General features: G+C 39.7%; 1 protein-coding gene across 1 annotated transcript in view; it reads left to right on the top strand.

The window, feature by feature from the left end:
- Positions 1-15,756, top strand: part of UGT8 (UDP glycosyltransferase 8) — a 39,331-nt gene extending 23,575 nt beyond the window's left edge. Inside the window, exons 3-6 of the mRNA XM_026848047.1 lie at positions 7,305-7,447; positions 10,027-10,103; positions 11,594-11,813; positions 13,457-15,756. Of these exons, the coding sequence (XP_026703848.1) occupies positions 7,305-7,447; positions 10,027-10,103; positions 11,594-11,813; positions 13,457-13,820 (804 nt within the window). The 3' untranslated portion in view covers positions 13,821-15,756. The remainder of the gene's footprint in view (positions 1-7,304; positions 7,448-10,026; positions 10,104-11,593; positions 11,814-13,456) is intronic.
- The last annotated feature ends 1,677 nt before the right edge of the window (positions 15,757-17,433 follow it).

Below are 17,433 nucleotides of genomic sequence, written 5' to 3'. Positions count from 1 at the left end.
TTGTCTGGCTATGCTGGGACTTCAAGGTAGTTGAGGGAAGAGTGTTTCTTTCTACACAAAAAAACCTGGAGGTACTTTATTTGAAAAAAGTGATCAGGTGCTCTTTTACAGTCACTGAAAGAGAGAGCCATTTAAAGAAGTGCGTGTCTCGATGATGTATATTTAAAGTTCGAATTAACTGCAAAAGTCAAAGGTGTTTCCTTCTGTGTTCAGTTGTACTTTGAAGAAGAGTTTGAGGAAGGCTCAATAATGCAGCTTGTCATGTAATAATCCCCCTCCGCAGATATTTACTGGAGGTTTACACCTCAAAAGTTGTAATTTCAAATACTAAGTATCCTTTCCTTACATTAAAAAAGTCACACTGAATTTACAGTGAACCTGAACATCATTTAAACCTAGCAGAAGGAGATAGCTTTTTTTTTTGCTGCAAGCAAAGAGCTGCAAAATGCTGCCTGAACAGGGAACGCTGCTTTTAATGAATATGGCTCTAATGACTCATCCTGACTTGGTGAGTTTTCATGGTTCGTAATTAGATAAGGAAGACAGAAAGTGCTGGAGGTCAAAAGTGTAAGTGGATTTAAGAAAAAGGAAGGGTTGAATTCATAGAGCATGAGCCTAGGTGTCTGTGAAACATTTTAGCATACAGTGTTGGAGCAGTTGTTTCACTGAGACTGATACTTGGGGTGTTAGGGCTAATACGGACTTAATAAATGGAAAGGTAGGAAGATGACTAAAGGCTCTAGTGGCTAGATATGCTGAAATTATAGGCAAACAAAATTGTTCTGTGGCACCAGTGTGTTCTATTCCATGATTCAGGCTTTGTGAGAATCACTCAAAGCTTGTATCTTGTGCTGCTTGTCCTGCATCAGTCACTGCAGTGTGCTTCCTAAAGTAAATCTTAGGAATGTATATGTGTGAATTAAGGGATATACATAGCCATAGTAATAAAGCTGATGAAGTATTTAGTGTCTCTTGTGTGCCAAGATCATAGTTTTCTTTTTGTCTGCCGTGAGTGTCACTTCTATACCTTGTGTGCCACATAAAGAACAGGGCAAGTTCAAGGAAATACTAAGCCTTTGTGCCACGGCCCAGCTAATTGTACCAGGACATTCAGATCTATCTTGCAACCAAAGACCTGTGAACACCACTTACTTGGATTCAGTTTCACTCAATCTTCAGTTTAGAAAGTCTGTACTAAAAAACTGTCAGGAAAAATAATTATAAAAAGTTAAAGGAACCTGGGAATAATGGACTCCTCCAGGTGACAAACTCAAGGAGCTCTACAAGGAGGCAGTGTAAGTCCCGTGTTCATTTCTTGATTTTATTTTTTTTTTTTTTTATACAACTCTTGCACTTTTATCAATGCTTGGTGATCCCATTTAATAAGGCTGTGTTACACCAGGAATTACACAGGTGTATGCAAGGAGAATCCTTGTCCTGACAAGTCTATAATACATTTTCTGCGACCCATGCATGGATACCTCCAGCACCCCTCTGAGGAAGCAGAATGGAAAGGAGCTGCAGATCAGAAGGCAGGCAGGCAAGCAATTCCTCTTACTACCAGCACAGTGTAAAGCTTAAGTAAAATTAGGACATATTTGAGTGGGGGAAAAATAGAACCTTTCAGTTGATGTCAAAATAGGACAAGCTAAGTTGAAACTCCTCTGGATCTTCTTGAGGTTGGCACAGGACAGTTTTGACCCTGTCTCTGTGAGGAATTAAAAACATATTCTTTGTAATTCATCATCCTAAAAGAAACCTGGAGGACAACTTCCAAGTTCCTTTGCTTCTGATTTGGATTGGCCAGGCATTATCCAGCTCTGGCCTGGAAGCCCATGGTAGCCATGTAGGCTGTTCTGTCTGAGCTATGTCTATGCCTGTTGCAGATGTGTTGTGATGCCTGTTGGATCAGAGTTCATTTGTACCTGACTAACTCGGAGCATGGCAAATCTCATTTCACTTGTCTCTTCGTTGTGTGGACCTCTCTGTAGGGGAAGCACGCCCAATTTCTGAAGTTAATTAAAATCTTTCCATGCAAGCGTCTGTCGCTTGGATCCCAGATTGAGAGCTTGCAAATGTGCATTTGTGTGTTGCCACACTTAGGAAGTGGGTCAGGAGAGAGAGCACTCGGGTAATAAACTTCAGTTTGCACAAAAGAAAACATTTTTTATTTTCTTGATTTTTTTTATTTTTAATGTAATCCAATTTAACATGGCAAACAAATTCCATCTTCTGAGCCTGATGTTAGGATCTTGTCTGGCCTGTCAAGATTTTAAGTTCCTCTTTGTATGTGTTATGTTCCACTGAAGCAGTGGAATTACCTTCAAAGGGAAGGGTTACAAAGGTTTGTCTATGAAACATGCCATAATAATGCGAGGCAGGTTGCTTTGCTATTGTGAAACAATAAAATGCAAAAGCCTGTTTGTGGGGTGACACTAATTCCAGGGTGCATAGTAAAGTTCCTTTCTTTTTGTCCCCTACGTAAAATTGTAAGTACTTAATAGATAGTTGTTGTTATACATGTATTTGTGAATGCTATTTTAGAAATTCCATTATAAGGAAATATTTTATAGCTCCTCTATGTTTACATAATGATTTATAATTTTTACTCTGTGACTACATCAGAGTTGTGAAGTCTCACGGAATTTCTAATTAAGCACAGAGGAGCAGGAGCCTTGGGAGCCACTCCTCAGCTAGAACAGACTGATCTCTAGCAGTGGAAACCATGTGTCTGACCAAGCGTAAGTAGCCACAGGCAGGAGGACTTCCCAGTGCTGAATGAGAAATATTTGAGCAGTAGTGCCATCTATCCTCTTTTTGTCCTTATTGAAAAGCAAACGTGCCTCCAAGCTGGATTTTGTGCCACTGATCACAACTGTTTGGGCCCTGCAGTTTAGCCAGTTTTCAGTCCCACCTCACTGTCCATTTGTGTAGCCAGCCCGGTCTGTCTGTGAGGCTGTGGTGGGAGGCAGTGTGGAAAGACTTAGGTCAAGGTAAATAACATCCACTGCTCTCACCTCATTCACTGGGACAGTTTTCTTACTGTAGAAGGCTATCAGGTTGATCAAGCTGATTTTCCCTCTGTAAATCCATGCTGTTGCTGAAATGACTGTTCCATTTATGTTGTCCTTAATATGTGTGGAAATGATCTCCAGGATTATTAGTTCCATCACCTTCCAGGCATCAAAGTGAGGCTGAGCAGCCCATTGCCTAGATCCTCCTTCATGAAAATGAAAGTGACTTTAGCTTTTCTTCTTCTCCCCCCTGGTCCACAGGAATCTGCTCTAATTGTCCTGACCTTTTAAAGATAATCAAGAATGGCCTTGCAGTGACACTGGCCAGCTCCTAATCACCTGCTGACACTTCTGGTAGCATCTTATCAGGTCCCATATACTTGCACATATCCGGTTTAATTAAAAGTAACCTAGCCTGATCTTTCATTGAGGTAAGGTGGACCTGGGATTGCTGAAGGCCAGCCTTAGCAAGTAAAGGTTTGGACAAAGAAAGCATGAAGTACCTGGCCTTTACCATATATTTGTCACCATCTTCCTTGTCCCATTCATCAGTGGGCCATGCTTCCCCTTTAGCTGCTCATATACCTTACTGCTCTTCATGTCCCTTACCACCTTCAGCTGCAAATGGGCTTTGGTTTTCTAAAGCCCATCTCTGCAAGCTCAGGCAGTGCCTGTGTGTTCCCCTCAGGCCACCTGTCCCTGTTTCTAGCTCATGTATGCTTGCTTTTATACCTGATTTTTGCCAGGAGTCCTCTGTTAATCTTCCTGCCACATTTGCTTAACTCCCTGCTCATCACCATGCACTGTGCTTGAGCTTGGAGGAGGTGATGCTTGAATATCGATTAGCTCTCCTGAACCCCTCTTCTCTCCAGGTCTGTATCCCGCAGGATTCTTCTAAACAGGTCTCTGAAGAGACCAGAGTCAGTTTTCTTGATGTCAAGGAGATGCTGCTATTGTCTTCCTTGTCCTCTCAATATCCTGAACTCCTCCATCTCAAGGCTTCCTCTGACCTTTACATCCTAGACAAGGTTTTCCTTGTTTGTATGTATGAGGTCCAGAAGAGTGTCTTCTCTTGTTGGCTTCTTCAGCACCTATGTCATGGAGTCGTCATCAAAAAGGCACTCCAGAAACCTCCAGGCCTCTGCCCCTTCCAGCAGGTATCAGGGTTAGGCAAGTGCCCTATAAAGACAAGAGCCTGTGAATGTTGGGCTGCTTCCAATTGTCAGAAGAAAAACACCTTGTAACAGGTGACATCAGCTCTCAGAATATGACTTGATTGAATGTCACAAATGGGCAGAGGGCTGTCTTTTACAGCATGGTACTTGATTGCTTTTCAGAATGGTTTGTCCTAGAGCCCACAAAAGTTTATTTTCTATTTAGCTTTAAACAACAGATAGGAAATAGTTCAAAATATAACTAGTTGAACCACTAAGTAAAAGCAACTATAATCATAGAATCACAGAATGGTTTGTGTTAGAAGAGACCTTAAAGATCATCCAGTTCCAATCCCCCTGCCACAGGCAGGGACACCTTCCACCAGCCCAGGCTGCTCACAGCCCCGTCCAACCCAGCCTGGAACACTGCCAGGGAGGGGGCAGCCACAGCTGCTCTGGGCAACCTGGGCCAGTGTCTCACCACCCTCACAGGGAAGAATTTCTTCCTCATATCTAATCTAAGTCTACCCTCTTTCAGTTTAAAACCATTACCCCTCATCCTATCCCTACACCCCCTGATGCAGAGTCCCTCCCCAGCTTCCCTGTAGCCCCTTTCAGTACTGGGAGGCCGCTATAAGGTCTTCTCCTCTCCAGGCTGAACACCCCCAACTCTCTCAGCCTGTCCTCATAAGGGAGGTGCTCCAGCCCCCTGATCATCTTCGTGGCCTCCTCTGGATCTGCTCGAGCAGGTCCATGTCCTTCTGTTGGGGGCCCCAGAGCTGGACACAGCACTGCAGATGGAGGCTCATGAGAGTGGAGTAGAGGGAGAGAATCCCTTCCCTCGACCTGCTGGCCACACTGCTCTGGATGCAGCCTAGGATACAGTTGGCTTTCTGGGCTGAGAGCACACATTTCTGGCATTCATTTTCCATACACTAATACCCTAAATCCTTCTCTGCAGTGCTGTTCTCAATGCACTCATTGCCTAGACTATATTTGTGCATTTCGTTTGTAAATTTGTGCATATGTACATTTGCAGCATGCTTTAGGTAAAACTTAAGGACAAACTTTAAATCACAAACCCACTTGGATACTTTGATGTCAGAAGTTCAGCCCATAATAAATGATTCAGCTTCAAGGCAGGTAGGTCACAGACACTTCATTCCTTTCCCTTTTTCCCCCCCTCTCTCCACAGATAAAGGGGAAAAAAAAATGAAAGCAAAGTGCAGTGGAAAAGGATGAAGAAAAATGAGAAAGTGTGAATTCTAGAGAGGCTGAAAATCCCTTTTTCACTGCATAGCATAGGCTAGTGTACAACCCCCAGTGTAATTTGCAGGTCTTCATTACACCTGCTTGTTTTTGTGGTAGTTTTTGTGGTTTTGTGCTCAGATAGGATAGCACAGCATTACTCTATTACTGTCTGGCCTGCTATTTATTACCAGGACAAGAAGTGCATTGTGAACAGGGCCCTTAATATTCATTTTATTCATTTCCTATTGCTGTACTAGTGTTGAGCAGGGTTACGCTTAAATTTGGCAAGACCAGAATTAAACCATATCCTGAAAATACAAGTTGTTATTCAGCAGACTGACATATCTGTATGTCAGTGGTATAATTTCTTTTAATTTCCACTGCCAACAGTTGTATTGGAAAAATAGAATTTAAATCTGTTTCCAAAAGCAAAGGTTACACTGAAGCTTTTACCTTTTTTTAACCATCATTTTTTAACCCCCTCAAGCCAGATGACATTGTTCTTTTGTCTGATACTTGTTTTTAGCTGGCAGGTCCACTCTCTTGTATGCTAGGATGGTTTTTCCTCTGACTCTGCTGAGCCCTGCTGTCCTGGTGGTGGTTGGTAGTGGTGTCTGCTGGCTTGCCTTGTTGTTGGTGACTCAAGCCCCATTTTCACCAACTCAGTGTCGGTGTCCAGATGTTGCAGTCTCCTTTCAACTGAACTCTGACTAGCCCAAAGCATCAGTTGTGGAAGAATACCTGGTGGCTGGACCCAAGGCACTGAGGTGTTTGGTGCAATGGAACCCTGGACCAACTGTGGCTGTGCAAACGGCTCTCCTGCTGGTGCCTGCGTGTGGGCTGAGCATCTCTTGGTGAGATGCCCAAAGCCCCATTGCAGCAGAAGGCAGGGCCTGACACTGCTGCAGAACCATCGTCGCAGGGTGTCATGCTGTAAAAGCTGCTGCTTCCGAACTTGAATCTCATGGCCTGGTGGTCAGGTTACCCCAGGGAGACTGATGTTGGTTCTGCTTTCGGAGTGCCGCTGAACAGCACAGTATTGCAGACCTCTGCTTTCAGTATTATTGCCTTCCTTGCCAGAGTTGAGGCAGCCTTTGAATAAAGAGGGTCAGAAAAAATTGCATTGAAGGGACTCAATTTCAGAGTGACTACAAGGGGAGGATGAGCTTAAGGATGGAAAGGGCTTTGACCTTTGTTACACTTGTGTATATTTAATATGATATTGATAACTTGCCTTGGAAGAGGCGCACAGTTAGGTCTAAGTAAGATAAAATATGTAGGTCCAAGAAAGAGGGACATCCACCCTGTACTTGCCATACAGATGTGGTATCATTCCTTGCTACTTTGGAATGATGGAGCAGTGGAAACTCGGGCTTTTTTGTTGAAGCTCTGGCTTCTTTCAAGTTGTGTTTGTTTTTATATCAATGAAAGAAAAACACCCTTTTGAAGTTGTTTCACTTCACTTTCTTTAAGGCTAGAAATCATACAGTTAAGTGTCAGACTTCATCTATTTCCTATGCTGTACCTCCAGGCTGATACTATGAGATAGAACTATTTATATTTTGCAGAGTTAAAATGTAATGTGTTAACTTGTGAATGTGTGTCAACTGATTAGTTAAGAAAGGGCGGATTGTTTTATGAAACTGGTTGTTAATATGGAAACTAAAGCGAAGCCGGAAGGATTTGGCTCTTCATAGCCTGTACCATGGATTCTGAATCACTGAGTCATTGTACTCAGTGGTTTCTAAAATGTTTGACTCGAAACTTGGCTTGTGAAGTAACATAGGGTCCAACAGCTGTTCTTCTGAAGCAATGTTTTATTTATTCTGTTTCTGTAGTTTACCTATGCTTCTACAGTGCTCAGTATAAATTTTCACTTTAACAGGATCTCCAAACTTGGGTGAATGGTGCTAATGAAAATGGCTTTGTCCTCGTCTCATTTGGAGCTGGAGTGAAATACCTGTCAGAAGATATAGCAAATAAGTTAGCACATGCTCTGGCAAGACTGCCTCAGAGAGTTATTTGGAGGTAAGTGCAATGATAGATGTACTTGGGGTGATTTGAAGCATGCTTATTTCCTATTGTGCCATCTTGATCTAGAGCTGCAGAAGCTGAAATTGAGACAGTCTGGGTGGCACAGAGGACCTGACTCTTTTGAAAGACACTCTTCGTGGAAATGTTGAAGTCCCCTGGTAATGATTTTGTGGCAGAATAAGGCATAGGTTATACTCCTATGCTGAGTTTATATCCTAGAAGGATTGGAGACAGTGAAAAGAGTGTTTGAGGTTATAACATTTGTGACATACTGTCATCATTTCTGATAAAGAAGCCACCCTAGGGAGCAAGAATGACAACCTGCTGATTTTGTCCTAGGTTTTCTTTCTTCTTTCTCTTCTTCTTTGCTTTTTCAGGCCCTTTCTCTTCTTTTATCTGTAAACACAGACTTTAATAATTGCTCTTCTGTGAGAAATTGGAGGAAGAAAAATCTGCAGGAATAAAAGTCAGTAATAAGCTTTCTCAGCTCTAAAAACATATTGAGTGATGCTCTCACCGTAAAAATCCAAGAACTGTTTAGTCAGCTCTGCCTCACATGGAGAGTTGCTCTGGAATATAATTCAGAGGAGTTCATATGAACCATTGGTTTCCAAATAATCAGTGTCTTACAGTTTGACTGCTGTGCTTGCTGTGCTTTCAGACTTGTATTAGCAGTCTATTTAGTGGCCTGTTCCCCACCATCTCTTTGGGACTGTTTTTACTGCTGTGTGTAATTCAAATAGTGACCCTCACTAATGAACAGGAAAATGGAAGTTCTTCAGGCTATGGCACAGAACCTTTGGTAGTTGTAGTAAAGATCTCATCAGTTTTTGTTTGGGGTTAGAGCCACTATGCGTTTGTTAGGAAGCCTGCAACACTGCTTGGTTTGTAATTAATTATTAGTCCCAGTTGATGTTACTGCTTTTATTTTGTTTTATCCTTTGATCATGTTTTCCCTGGAATGTTTTTCTGTAGGAAGTATCCACTTTCTGTAGTAAATAAATCAGTTTTACTGGATTTTTCTTGGGGGTAGCTTTTTTTAAGGCAAAAGCAACAATCTCAGTTGAAGCCTTCTGTTAAAATTTTTAATTTTCCTCACTAGTGTTTCCTTACCAATGTTTGGATATTTTAACCTTTTGTTCTGATTTTGTTATCTGCAATCTATTATCTGCTGAATGGCTTTTTGGATAAGGGAACCCACCTGCTGTATCTTTCCATCGTGATTTGTGGAGTGGGAAGATGTCCCTGGGACTAGAAGTAAGACATGATCTTTGGGAGAGCTGAGCAAGTGGCTTTGTCACCCCCGTGGGAATTTGAGATCCATAATTAAATACCTAAATATGATATTATGAACCCAACTTTACTTCGTTGTTTGTGGTTTGTTGATTCTGGGTTTTTTGTTCTTTAGATCATTGACCTATGGCCTGTGTTGGACTCAGGTGGTTTTATACTGGGTATTTCTGAAAATTGGAAAGGTGGTACTGCTTGGCAGTCTTTATGTCACGATGCCAAATCAGTGAAATTTTTGTAGTTCTTTATACACTTCTGATTATGGAGTGTTAATTAGAGCCAAAACCAGTAACATAGTTTATTTGCTTTTAAATAACTTAGTGTAAATAATGTAGGCTTTTTTCAACCTACAGAATGTACAAGCCAGTTTTAATAGCTTGCTTAATTGGGAATATGTAGGTGATTCTTTGTGAAGTTAGAGTTCTAATGCTTTCTAGTAACCATAATATTTTTATGTTGTTCAATGGAGCTGTCATAAGAGCTCTGTGCTCTTAGTAGTCACTTGTAATTTTTTTCCTCTTTCTTTTCTGTTTAGAATATATTTAACTTTCTATATTAACTGTATATAACACAAATATGTAAATCAGTTTGTACTTTGAGCTTGCATCTTATGGGCTAAACTTTTCCAGCTCTGGTGAGCAAGACATTGCCATTGGGTTTCAGGCAGTTGAGCAAGTAAGAAAACTGTATTTGTCTCCCAGTCTGATCCCAAACTTTTTATCAATAGCTTCTTGCCTCATAAGCTGAGCTGTCAGTCTTTCCCTTCCTGAGAAAAGTAATTCCTTTTAAAGTAAGATGGTGGCAGTTACCAAGAGCTACAGGAAACTGGCCAACTGAAAGGGAACACCTCATGTTGATGGTAGGGATTATTATTTGTGTGCTGGTGGGGTGTTTTCAGTGGAATTATTTACCTAGTAGCAGCCAGAGTCTTCAGTAAAACAATGGAATTAGAACCATAGAGAGGTTATAAAACCTTCTACCAGTCTTAGAGGTAAGAGTTATATATGCTTTGAGAGGGAACTATCTTGCTGTTCTATTAACAGAAAACATTGCATTTCAATCCAGTTTGTAAGGAAACTGAATCATGAGACATGAAGTTGGAAGTTATTAGCCATTTACAGCACTTTGAGGATATTTTGTTTTCTTGTAACAGTAAACAGTATCACTGTGTAACTGGAAATGTGCTTAGGGCTCATGGATCATTTGTTTTGATTCTCTGGTTTGAGTTTATTGATTTTTGGAGGTCTTGATAACTCAGCTTCTATTTGATTTTATTGGTTTAGGTTTTCAGGAAACAAACCAAGGAATTTGGGCAACAATACAAAGCTTATAGAATGGTTACCACAAAATGACCTCCTTGGTGAGTATCTATTTTGATCATATATTGCTTATTTTCACTCAAGTTCAGGTTGCTCCTCCAACAATATTCTACTGAATTAGCAGTCAATATAGAGCTAGGGTAACTTATGTAATGGAGGTTATAGAACAGGAATATAGAATTTGTCAGAATTTCAAGATGGTGAAATCAAACACCTTTCTGATGTTAACTGTCTTTCCCTGGTACTTACTCCCATTTTTTTGTCTGAGTGGATAGGGTAGGAGGACATAGTTATTCCAAAGACCTATTTGGCCTAATAAATGGGAAAATGCTTTGACAAGTGTCTTCTGTACCATGGAAGCTATGCAGTGTAGGGGAAAATAATTATTAAAGATAAATAAGAAGAAATTTTCTTGACTCTGCTATTTTAGGGAACTGATGACTGTAACTGTTAACTTCTCTGTTATGAAAAAGCATGGTATGGTGTCCACTGGTCTTCATGGAAAAGTCGTAAAACTAAGCATACAAAATCTGTTCACATTGTATCAAAACAAGTCTTAGGGGTCTATACACACTGCTGTATACATACACATTTATTAATTTTTCTCCAAAGGAACCTCTAGCAGAAGTTGGCCATGTGTTGCAAGCCGGCAATACCCTTTCTGTTTAACCTGAGATATTCCAGGTTCTCAGGTGCAGAGATGAAACTTGATATTTTTCCATCTTTTGGTAAAGAGTATGTATGTTAGGGTCTGTGTATTGTATTTTATTTTTTTCCTTCACTGTTGAAGGGTAGCTGAGTACTCTGCAGATCCAAGGGGCCACAGAATAGATGTCTCTGGGGTACCTGGATGCTTTTGTGTTTGCAGAACATCTCCAGTGCTATGATGGGTGCTGCTGAATATATTAAACATGTGTGCATATCAGCTTGAGTATTTATCATAATAAATTAGGCAAATGACTTTTAAAGCAAGTAGATTTGTTTTGGTTACTAAATTGCTCTGAGGCATTCTCATTTTTCCATTACATAAGGCGGTTATCATTATTGTCAGATCTTTCTAGCCTTAAGTAAGGCATGTGAAACTTTAGAGAGAATGTAACATCAGTTGTCCTCTCATTAAATAGGTTGTATTTCATATGAATAATGAGCCAGGGAGAGAGGGTTTTTCCTCATATGTACTGCTATATTGGTTGTAGTCATCACCTGCAGCTACTCAGGAGTAAACCATGTACATTAATTACTCCATTAATAATTTTACACAACTCATATACATGAAAATTTTCTTTGCATTAGCTGTTCCCTCTCTTAGTGTATAAGAAAACCATCTAATGCATGTGAAATTTCAGTGAAGTGGGTTTAAGGAGAACTTTAGAACAAGTGGCATTCATTTTTGCCTTCCTGAATTGCAGCCACAGAAACATGGTAACAAATGTATTGTACCTTGTTGCTTCAACAACTTTACAACAAGATGATGTTTGTTTTTGTTTTGTTTTGTTTTTTTTTTTAATCTTCATGCCTATTCTGTTTTCAGGTCACTCTAACATTAAAGCTTTTCTTAGTCACGGAGGTTTGAACAGCATTTTTGAAACCATGTACCATGGGGTCCCAGTGGTGGGGATTCCCCTTTTCGGAGACCATTATGATACTATGACTCGTGTGCAGGCCAAAGGCATGGGAATATTGTTAAATTGGAAGACTGTCACTGAGAGTGAATTGTATGAAGCCCTAAGAAAAGTTATTAATGATCCCAGGTATGGAATGAGCAACTGTTTCTTGCTTTTACTTTAAGTTATTGTTATGGGTTAAATAGTATATACAGAACCTTTGTGCAAGGGAAAAAAACACATGTTGGGATTTATTTGTGTGTACAATTGGGGCAAGTCTTTGGATGGTTGTCCTGTTTCACAAGATGACTCAGTTGATCAGGTTTCTGGGTAGGTGCTAAACTGCTTGCTCAGTGTACCAAAACTCAGTTGACTCATTTGCTTTTTGCAACAGTTGCCATGTGAAGGGCAGAAAGGTTATAGAAACAAACCTCTCCTGACTTACTCCTTGTTGCTGGCCAATGTCTCTGTTTGTGTGTCTTGATTACTCCATGTTCAGCAGTCTGTCTGTTGTGTTCACTAAGGGCCCTGGAGCAAAATATATAGATATGATTGTAGGGTGGCATGTTTGGAACTTAGCTAAAAATATGGAGGTATTCAAAAAGAGTGCCTCTTTAGAAAAAAGATGCATGATTGGATTTTAAAATAAGAACAACAATATTACTTTCCTGTTCTGGCCAGTAATACCTATCTTAAGGTCAGGAGGGTCATTTGCATTTGTTGCAAATGGCAGTGTTCTAACAAATTCATATGAATATGAAGACTCCAGTCTGGGTTTTGTATTTTTATTTTTTTTTTTACTCAGGTGGAATAAGTAAAAGCTCATGAGCTGGGTTTCATAACTAATTCCAGAAAATTAATTTGCTCAGGGGTATTAAAGTGCAAGGGAAGCTACTTTACAGGTTTGTTCCAACTGTTCTGTTTTAAACATCTGTGGTGTTCAGACTGTATCCAGATTTAAAATAATGATGTGTTAGCTGTTGGTTTATTGTACCAAGCTAACTGTAGTTTTGGAGTACGGTGCTGACAATGCTTCTTGCTTTCACGGAAGCAAAGTCATTAAGTGGCACTTGCCTTGGGAAAGGAGAAACCTGTGAGGAGCAAGCAGCAGAACCCCAACGAAGGGGAATGTTACTAAAGAGGTCTTGATAACATCAGTTGCATCACCTTTCCCTTGTGCAATTATCCTTAGTATAAAGGTGAGTTCTGTCTAAATAACCTGTTGACCCCACAGGTGCAGTGAGGGGGAAGAGAAGGAATTTGACAAGATCAGCTTCTGGGGACAGTATGTTGACAAAAATAAGTTTTAGGCTGAACTCTGGACCCAAGAAGAAATAGTTTATTGTGCAATCAAAACCAAGTTTTTAATTTTGTTCTGTATTTGTCTAGTAATTCAATTGCACAATCGCATACATGAGTGCTGTGTTAGGGTATGTTGCCACTTCACAGTGGAAAGGGCAAATGTGTCTCACTGGGTAGGATTCATTTTGGATTAGATAAGACTCCCCTCTGGCAGCAGGTCAGCTTGGCTCTTCATCGCTTTGCTGGAGGGTGGATTTCTGCCTTTAGTCGCACACAGGTCTGCTTTTCCAGTCATTCTTCATCAATAAGCTGTAAGGACTGATTTAAAGACAGATTATCTAGCCCTCTGTATGGTGCTGGCTGCGAGAATCCTATGGTAATACGCTCTGAAGAGGCTTAAATATATTTACATGTTTGCAGGCTTGTATTGCTCAGAGCACTGACAACCTTTTTTTCTTTCTTCACTCTTTCTCTTTTCTTCCCCACAGCTACCGACAGCGGGCCCAGAGGCTGTCTGAGATTCACAAAGACCAACCTGGTCATCCTGTTAATCGGACTGTATACTGGATTAATTACATCCTCCGTCACAACGGAGCCCAACATCTACGTGCCGCTGTTTACAGCATCTCTTTATATCAGTATTTCTTACTGGATATTGCCTTTGTTGTACTAGTGGGTGCTGCCTTACTTTATTATATTTTGGCCAGGATGACAAAATTTATCCGCAAACAAAGCAAACATCTTTGGTCAAATGATGAACATAGCGTTGTCAATGGACATTACCACAATGGGATACCAAATGGCAAATATAGAAGAAATGGCCACATTAAGCATGAAAAAAAAGTGAAATGAGCCAACTGCCCCATGTAAAGTAGTAATGAATCAGATCAGTAATCGAATTTTATCGCTGTAACTTAGTCTAACAACTACTTAAAACCTCAATAAGCAGTTCTAACACTCCCCCTTCAGTATGTAATATTACGTGACAAAATTCTACAGAACTAAGAAAAGTCTTTAAAAAAAACAAACAAGCACAACCTAAAGTGGAAAATATTTTATTCTTAATAGTAATGCAGAGAGGTTATTTTGGCACTGAAGTTTTTAGAAGCCTTAATTCTCTAAAGTTATACAAAGATTGTATTTATGAATTTTCAGTTTTTAAAAGCTAAATGTGTGTGTCCCAAGTGAGGAGAGGTTTCTTTTTATTTGCAGAGGTTTTTCCCTTTTATTTTTTTATTATTTTAATATATCCATCTTCTAGCTGAGAGCTTTAGTGCTAGTTCTGTGTTTTCCTTTGCGGAAGATTCAACATGTTGTATAAGAATGTTTTTAACAAAAAAAAAATCCCAGTCTTTGTGCAAGAAAGAGCAAGTTGCAGACTGAGAACACAGAAATTAAAAAAAACTCAAAATGAGCACTGAAGAAAAATGTCAAAAATATGTACTCATTTTACTGATAAGCTGCATGACTCTTCTGCTCACTATCAGTACTTTGGAGAAAAGGGTCTTGAGTAAGTCTACAGTATGTCCTCATTTTTAATTTATACAATATTGTATTCGTTGCCTTTCTCTGCATATATAATTTATGCCATGAAAATATTAGGGAGTCTTATTTCAGTTTAAAATATGGCTGTGTGGGAAGTAGATTTGCATAATTAAGAAAAATAAATGAAACAGCAACAAAAAAAGATCTAGCCCTGTGCTCAAGGCAGAAGGTTTTGTCATGGCCTAGAGCTGTGCAGAATCAAACCACTATTTGGGGTTTGGTTAAAAAAAACAGCAAGCAAATGTACCCCACACCCTCCCAACGTTGAATGTCTATCCTATTAATTCTCATTATTATTAAGTTCTTTCTAAATCGCAGTGTTGTAGATGTTCTCTTTCAATGGTAGTATCTGGAAAAATATTACCTTCTGTTAGTCTGGGCCACGCAATCCATGTTTCACATAGTTGCCAATACGAATTCTCCGATGCGGGATGGGAGGCTGCTCCCTGGGTGGGTGACCAGCCTCCTCCCAAGGTCTGACGGGACGCGTGGGGTGAAGCCTGGCCACCCAAGCGCAAGGTTTGCAGAGGTGGTCGTCTCCCCCTTCCCTTGCTACGGCCCCTCCCTGCAACAATCTCTTTCAATCATTGTCGCCGACATGGGACGCTGGCATTGGTGTGCACCAAGGGTGGGGATGCAGGGTGCTGGGCATAAAATCATAACTGCCCTGCTGAACCACAGTTGGCAACTATGAGTTTATTTCCATGTCATTCTGTTTACTTGGAATTTGCACTACACATGTTGTGAGTGTATGCTTTATTTATTTGAAATCCCATGTCTGAAAGAGAAAGGAAAGGAACCCCTTTACCTAGTGTTGTTCACTAACACGGGAAGAGTTGTGATGATTACAGAATGCTGAGCTCATCTTCATACACAGTGATGCAATATTTCACTATCATTCCATCAGGAGCCTCTATCCTATAGCAATAAATAACAGTACAGATATGTTTCTAATATACAGTACAGCTACTTGTACTGCTTTCTGAATACTTGAAGAAAATCGTATTATAAATAAGCCTATTAGCTATATCTTTTTACAATCTTGCAGTTTGTGGCAACTAAAGGAGCACACAGAGGCGATGAACGGTGGGATGGTATTAAGACTTCGAGTGTATGAATGACTTGGTTTAAATGTGTTTTTTTGGCATTGAAGAAGGTACAAAAGCACTGACCGGATGATTAAGCATAATTTAATCTCCACTGTGATAAAACTTAAGCAATAAACATGGATTTAATAGAGAAATTCTGTTGTTGGAAGTATACTTTTGTTCAAGTGAATGCTATTTATTTTTGAGTACCCAGTGTGTGAGTGTATATAAATATGGGTGCTTATTAAGATGCACAGATTCTTTCTTCTCAGTATGTACCATGATGCATGATACATATTTGAAATCAAAAATTACATTTTATGAATGTAGATCTGTTTTCTGTAGGAGCATTGAATCAGTTGAAAGATGGAATACTTAACCAGATATCTCTTTTTTTTTTTAAGGCAGTTAATTTTTTTTTAAAAGTTTATGTGAATATTCCTGGTGAAGTATGTTTCTTCTGTACATGTTAAGTTATACCCATTTATTGGAAAGCAAAACAAAAAGATTTTTCACAGTGATATTAGATGAGAAGATTGATTTCTGAATATTCTATTTTAGATAAAAATAGAATATTCTATTTTAGATAAATATTTTATCTAAATATTCTATTTTAGATAAAAACATGCTGCAATTCAGTTGGAAAAAGAGGAAGTTGCTGCATTATTAATTGTATTACCATACCTCTAGATGGGTCTGATCCACCTAATCTATAGAAATACCTGTTGCATTCAAAGTTACTGTCTTGTAAATTCAAATACAATCTCTTGTATTTATTTTTCAGCCCTCCGCTGGAAAGAGGAACCTGTATTAGATGAAGTGGATAGATAATGGTGTGGGGGGAACATTTCCACAAAACATGCCTGACCAAGAGTAAAACTGGTGCAAAATTAGTCATTTAGCTGTTCCTGGGGCAGATGTGCAGGAGTCCCTAGGCAGCACAGCACAACTGTGTGACCTGCAGCTCTCATGCAGCTTTCTAAATGGGCTTCGCCCCTCTCCCAAATATGTATGTATTCAAAGAAAGGTAACTGGAGCAGAAGAAATAAAATATTCTGTGGGCAGAACTAGCAGACAAAAAATAGCCCAAATAAGAAGTAGAAAAGACACATGCCACTTGCATAAAGATTTTCAAAAACACTTGAGACACTTGGGCACTTGCCATAGGTTTTGGAATTCTGCTTTCTGATTTCCTTTGAATAGCTCAACAATTCAAGAAGAAAGCAGCTGTAAAAACAAGACAGTTTAATTATCACCTACAGAAATAGGTTCTAGAGATGGTTATCAAGTATTCAGAGTTTAAGGAAATCAGTGAGTGTGCTAGCAGCTTTTTCTTCCTCCCCAGATCACTTGCAAAATGAAGGTTTTAATACTATTCTGTGTTAATGTCGTCTTGATGTTCTTGAAAGATACCCGTTTTCATGAAGTTGCTTATGTTCTATTTTATTCTATGGCATGGTAAGTATGCAGTATTTGCTGTAGTTAGTCTGATCGGTACACCTGTAGCGAGGTAAAAATACTAGAATATGCATTTAAGCAAAATGTTAGCGCTGTTATTTAGAGGGTGCTAAATTTTCTTCCTTAATTTGCATGGGTACATATAAGTTGTTTATTTGTATATGAAATCTAATACATGTGTACATCTGTATTGGAAACAGAAGGTGGCCATCTGATTCCTTCTGAACCTGAGCTGTGCTTCATCTGCTTTGGTGATTTTTTTCTGAAGACATCAGCACTTTATTAATAAACTTTTGGGGCTTTCAGGTATCTTGACCAGGGGCTCTTATCTTCCTTGCTGTACAACACTTGAGATGGCTAGTGGTCAACAACTA

The sequence above is a fragment of the Athene cunicularia genome (assembly GCF_003259725.1).
Source record: "Athene cunicularia isolate RWA chromosome 4 unlocalized genomic scaffold, athCun1 chr4_part2, whole genome shotgun sequence".
NCBI classification, from domain to species: domain Eukaryota; kingdom Metazoa; phylum Chordata; class Aves; order Strigiformes; family Strigidae; genus Athene; species Athene cunicularia.
Note: the sequence above shows the minus strand (reverse complement) of the source record. Positions and strands in the feature narration are given on the sequence as shown.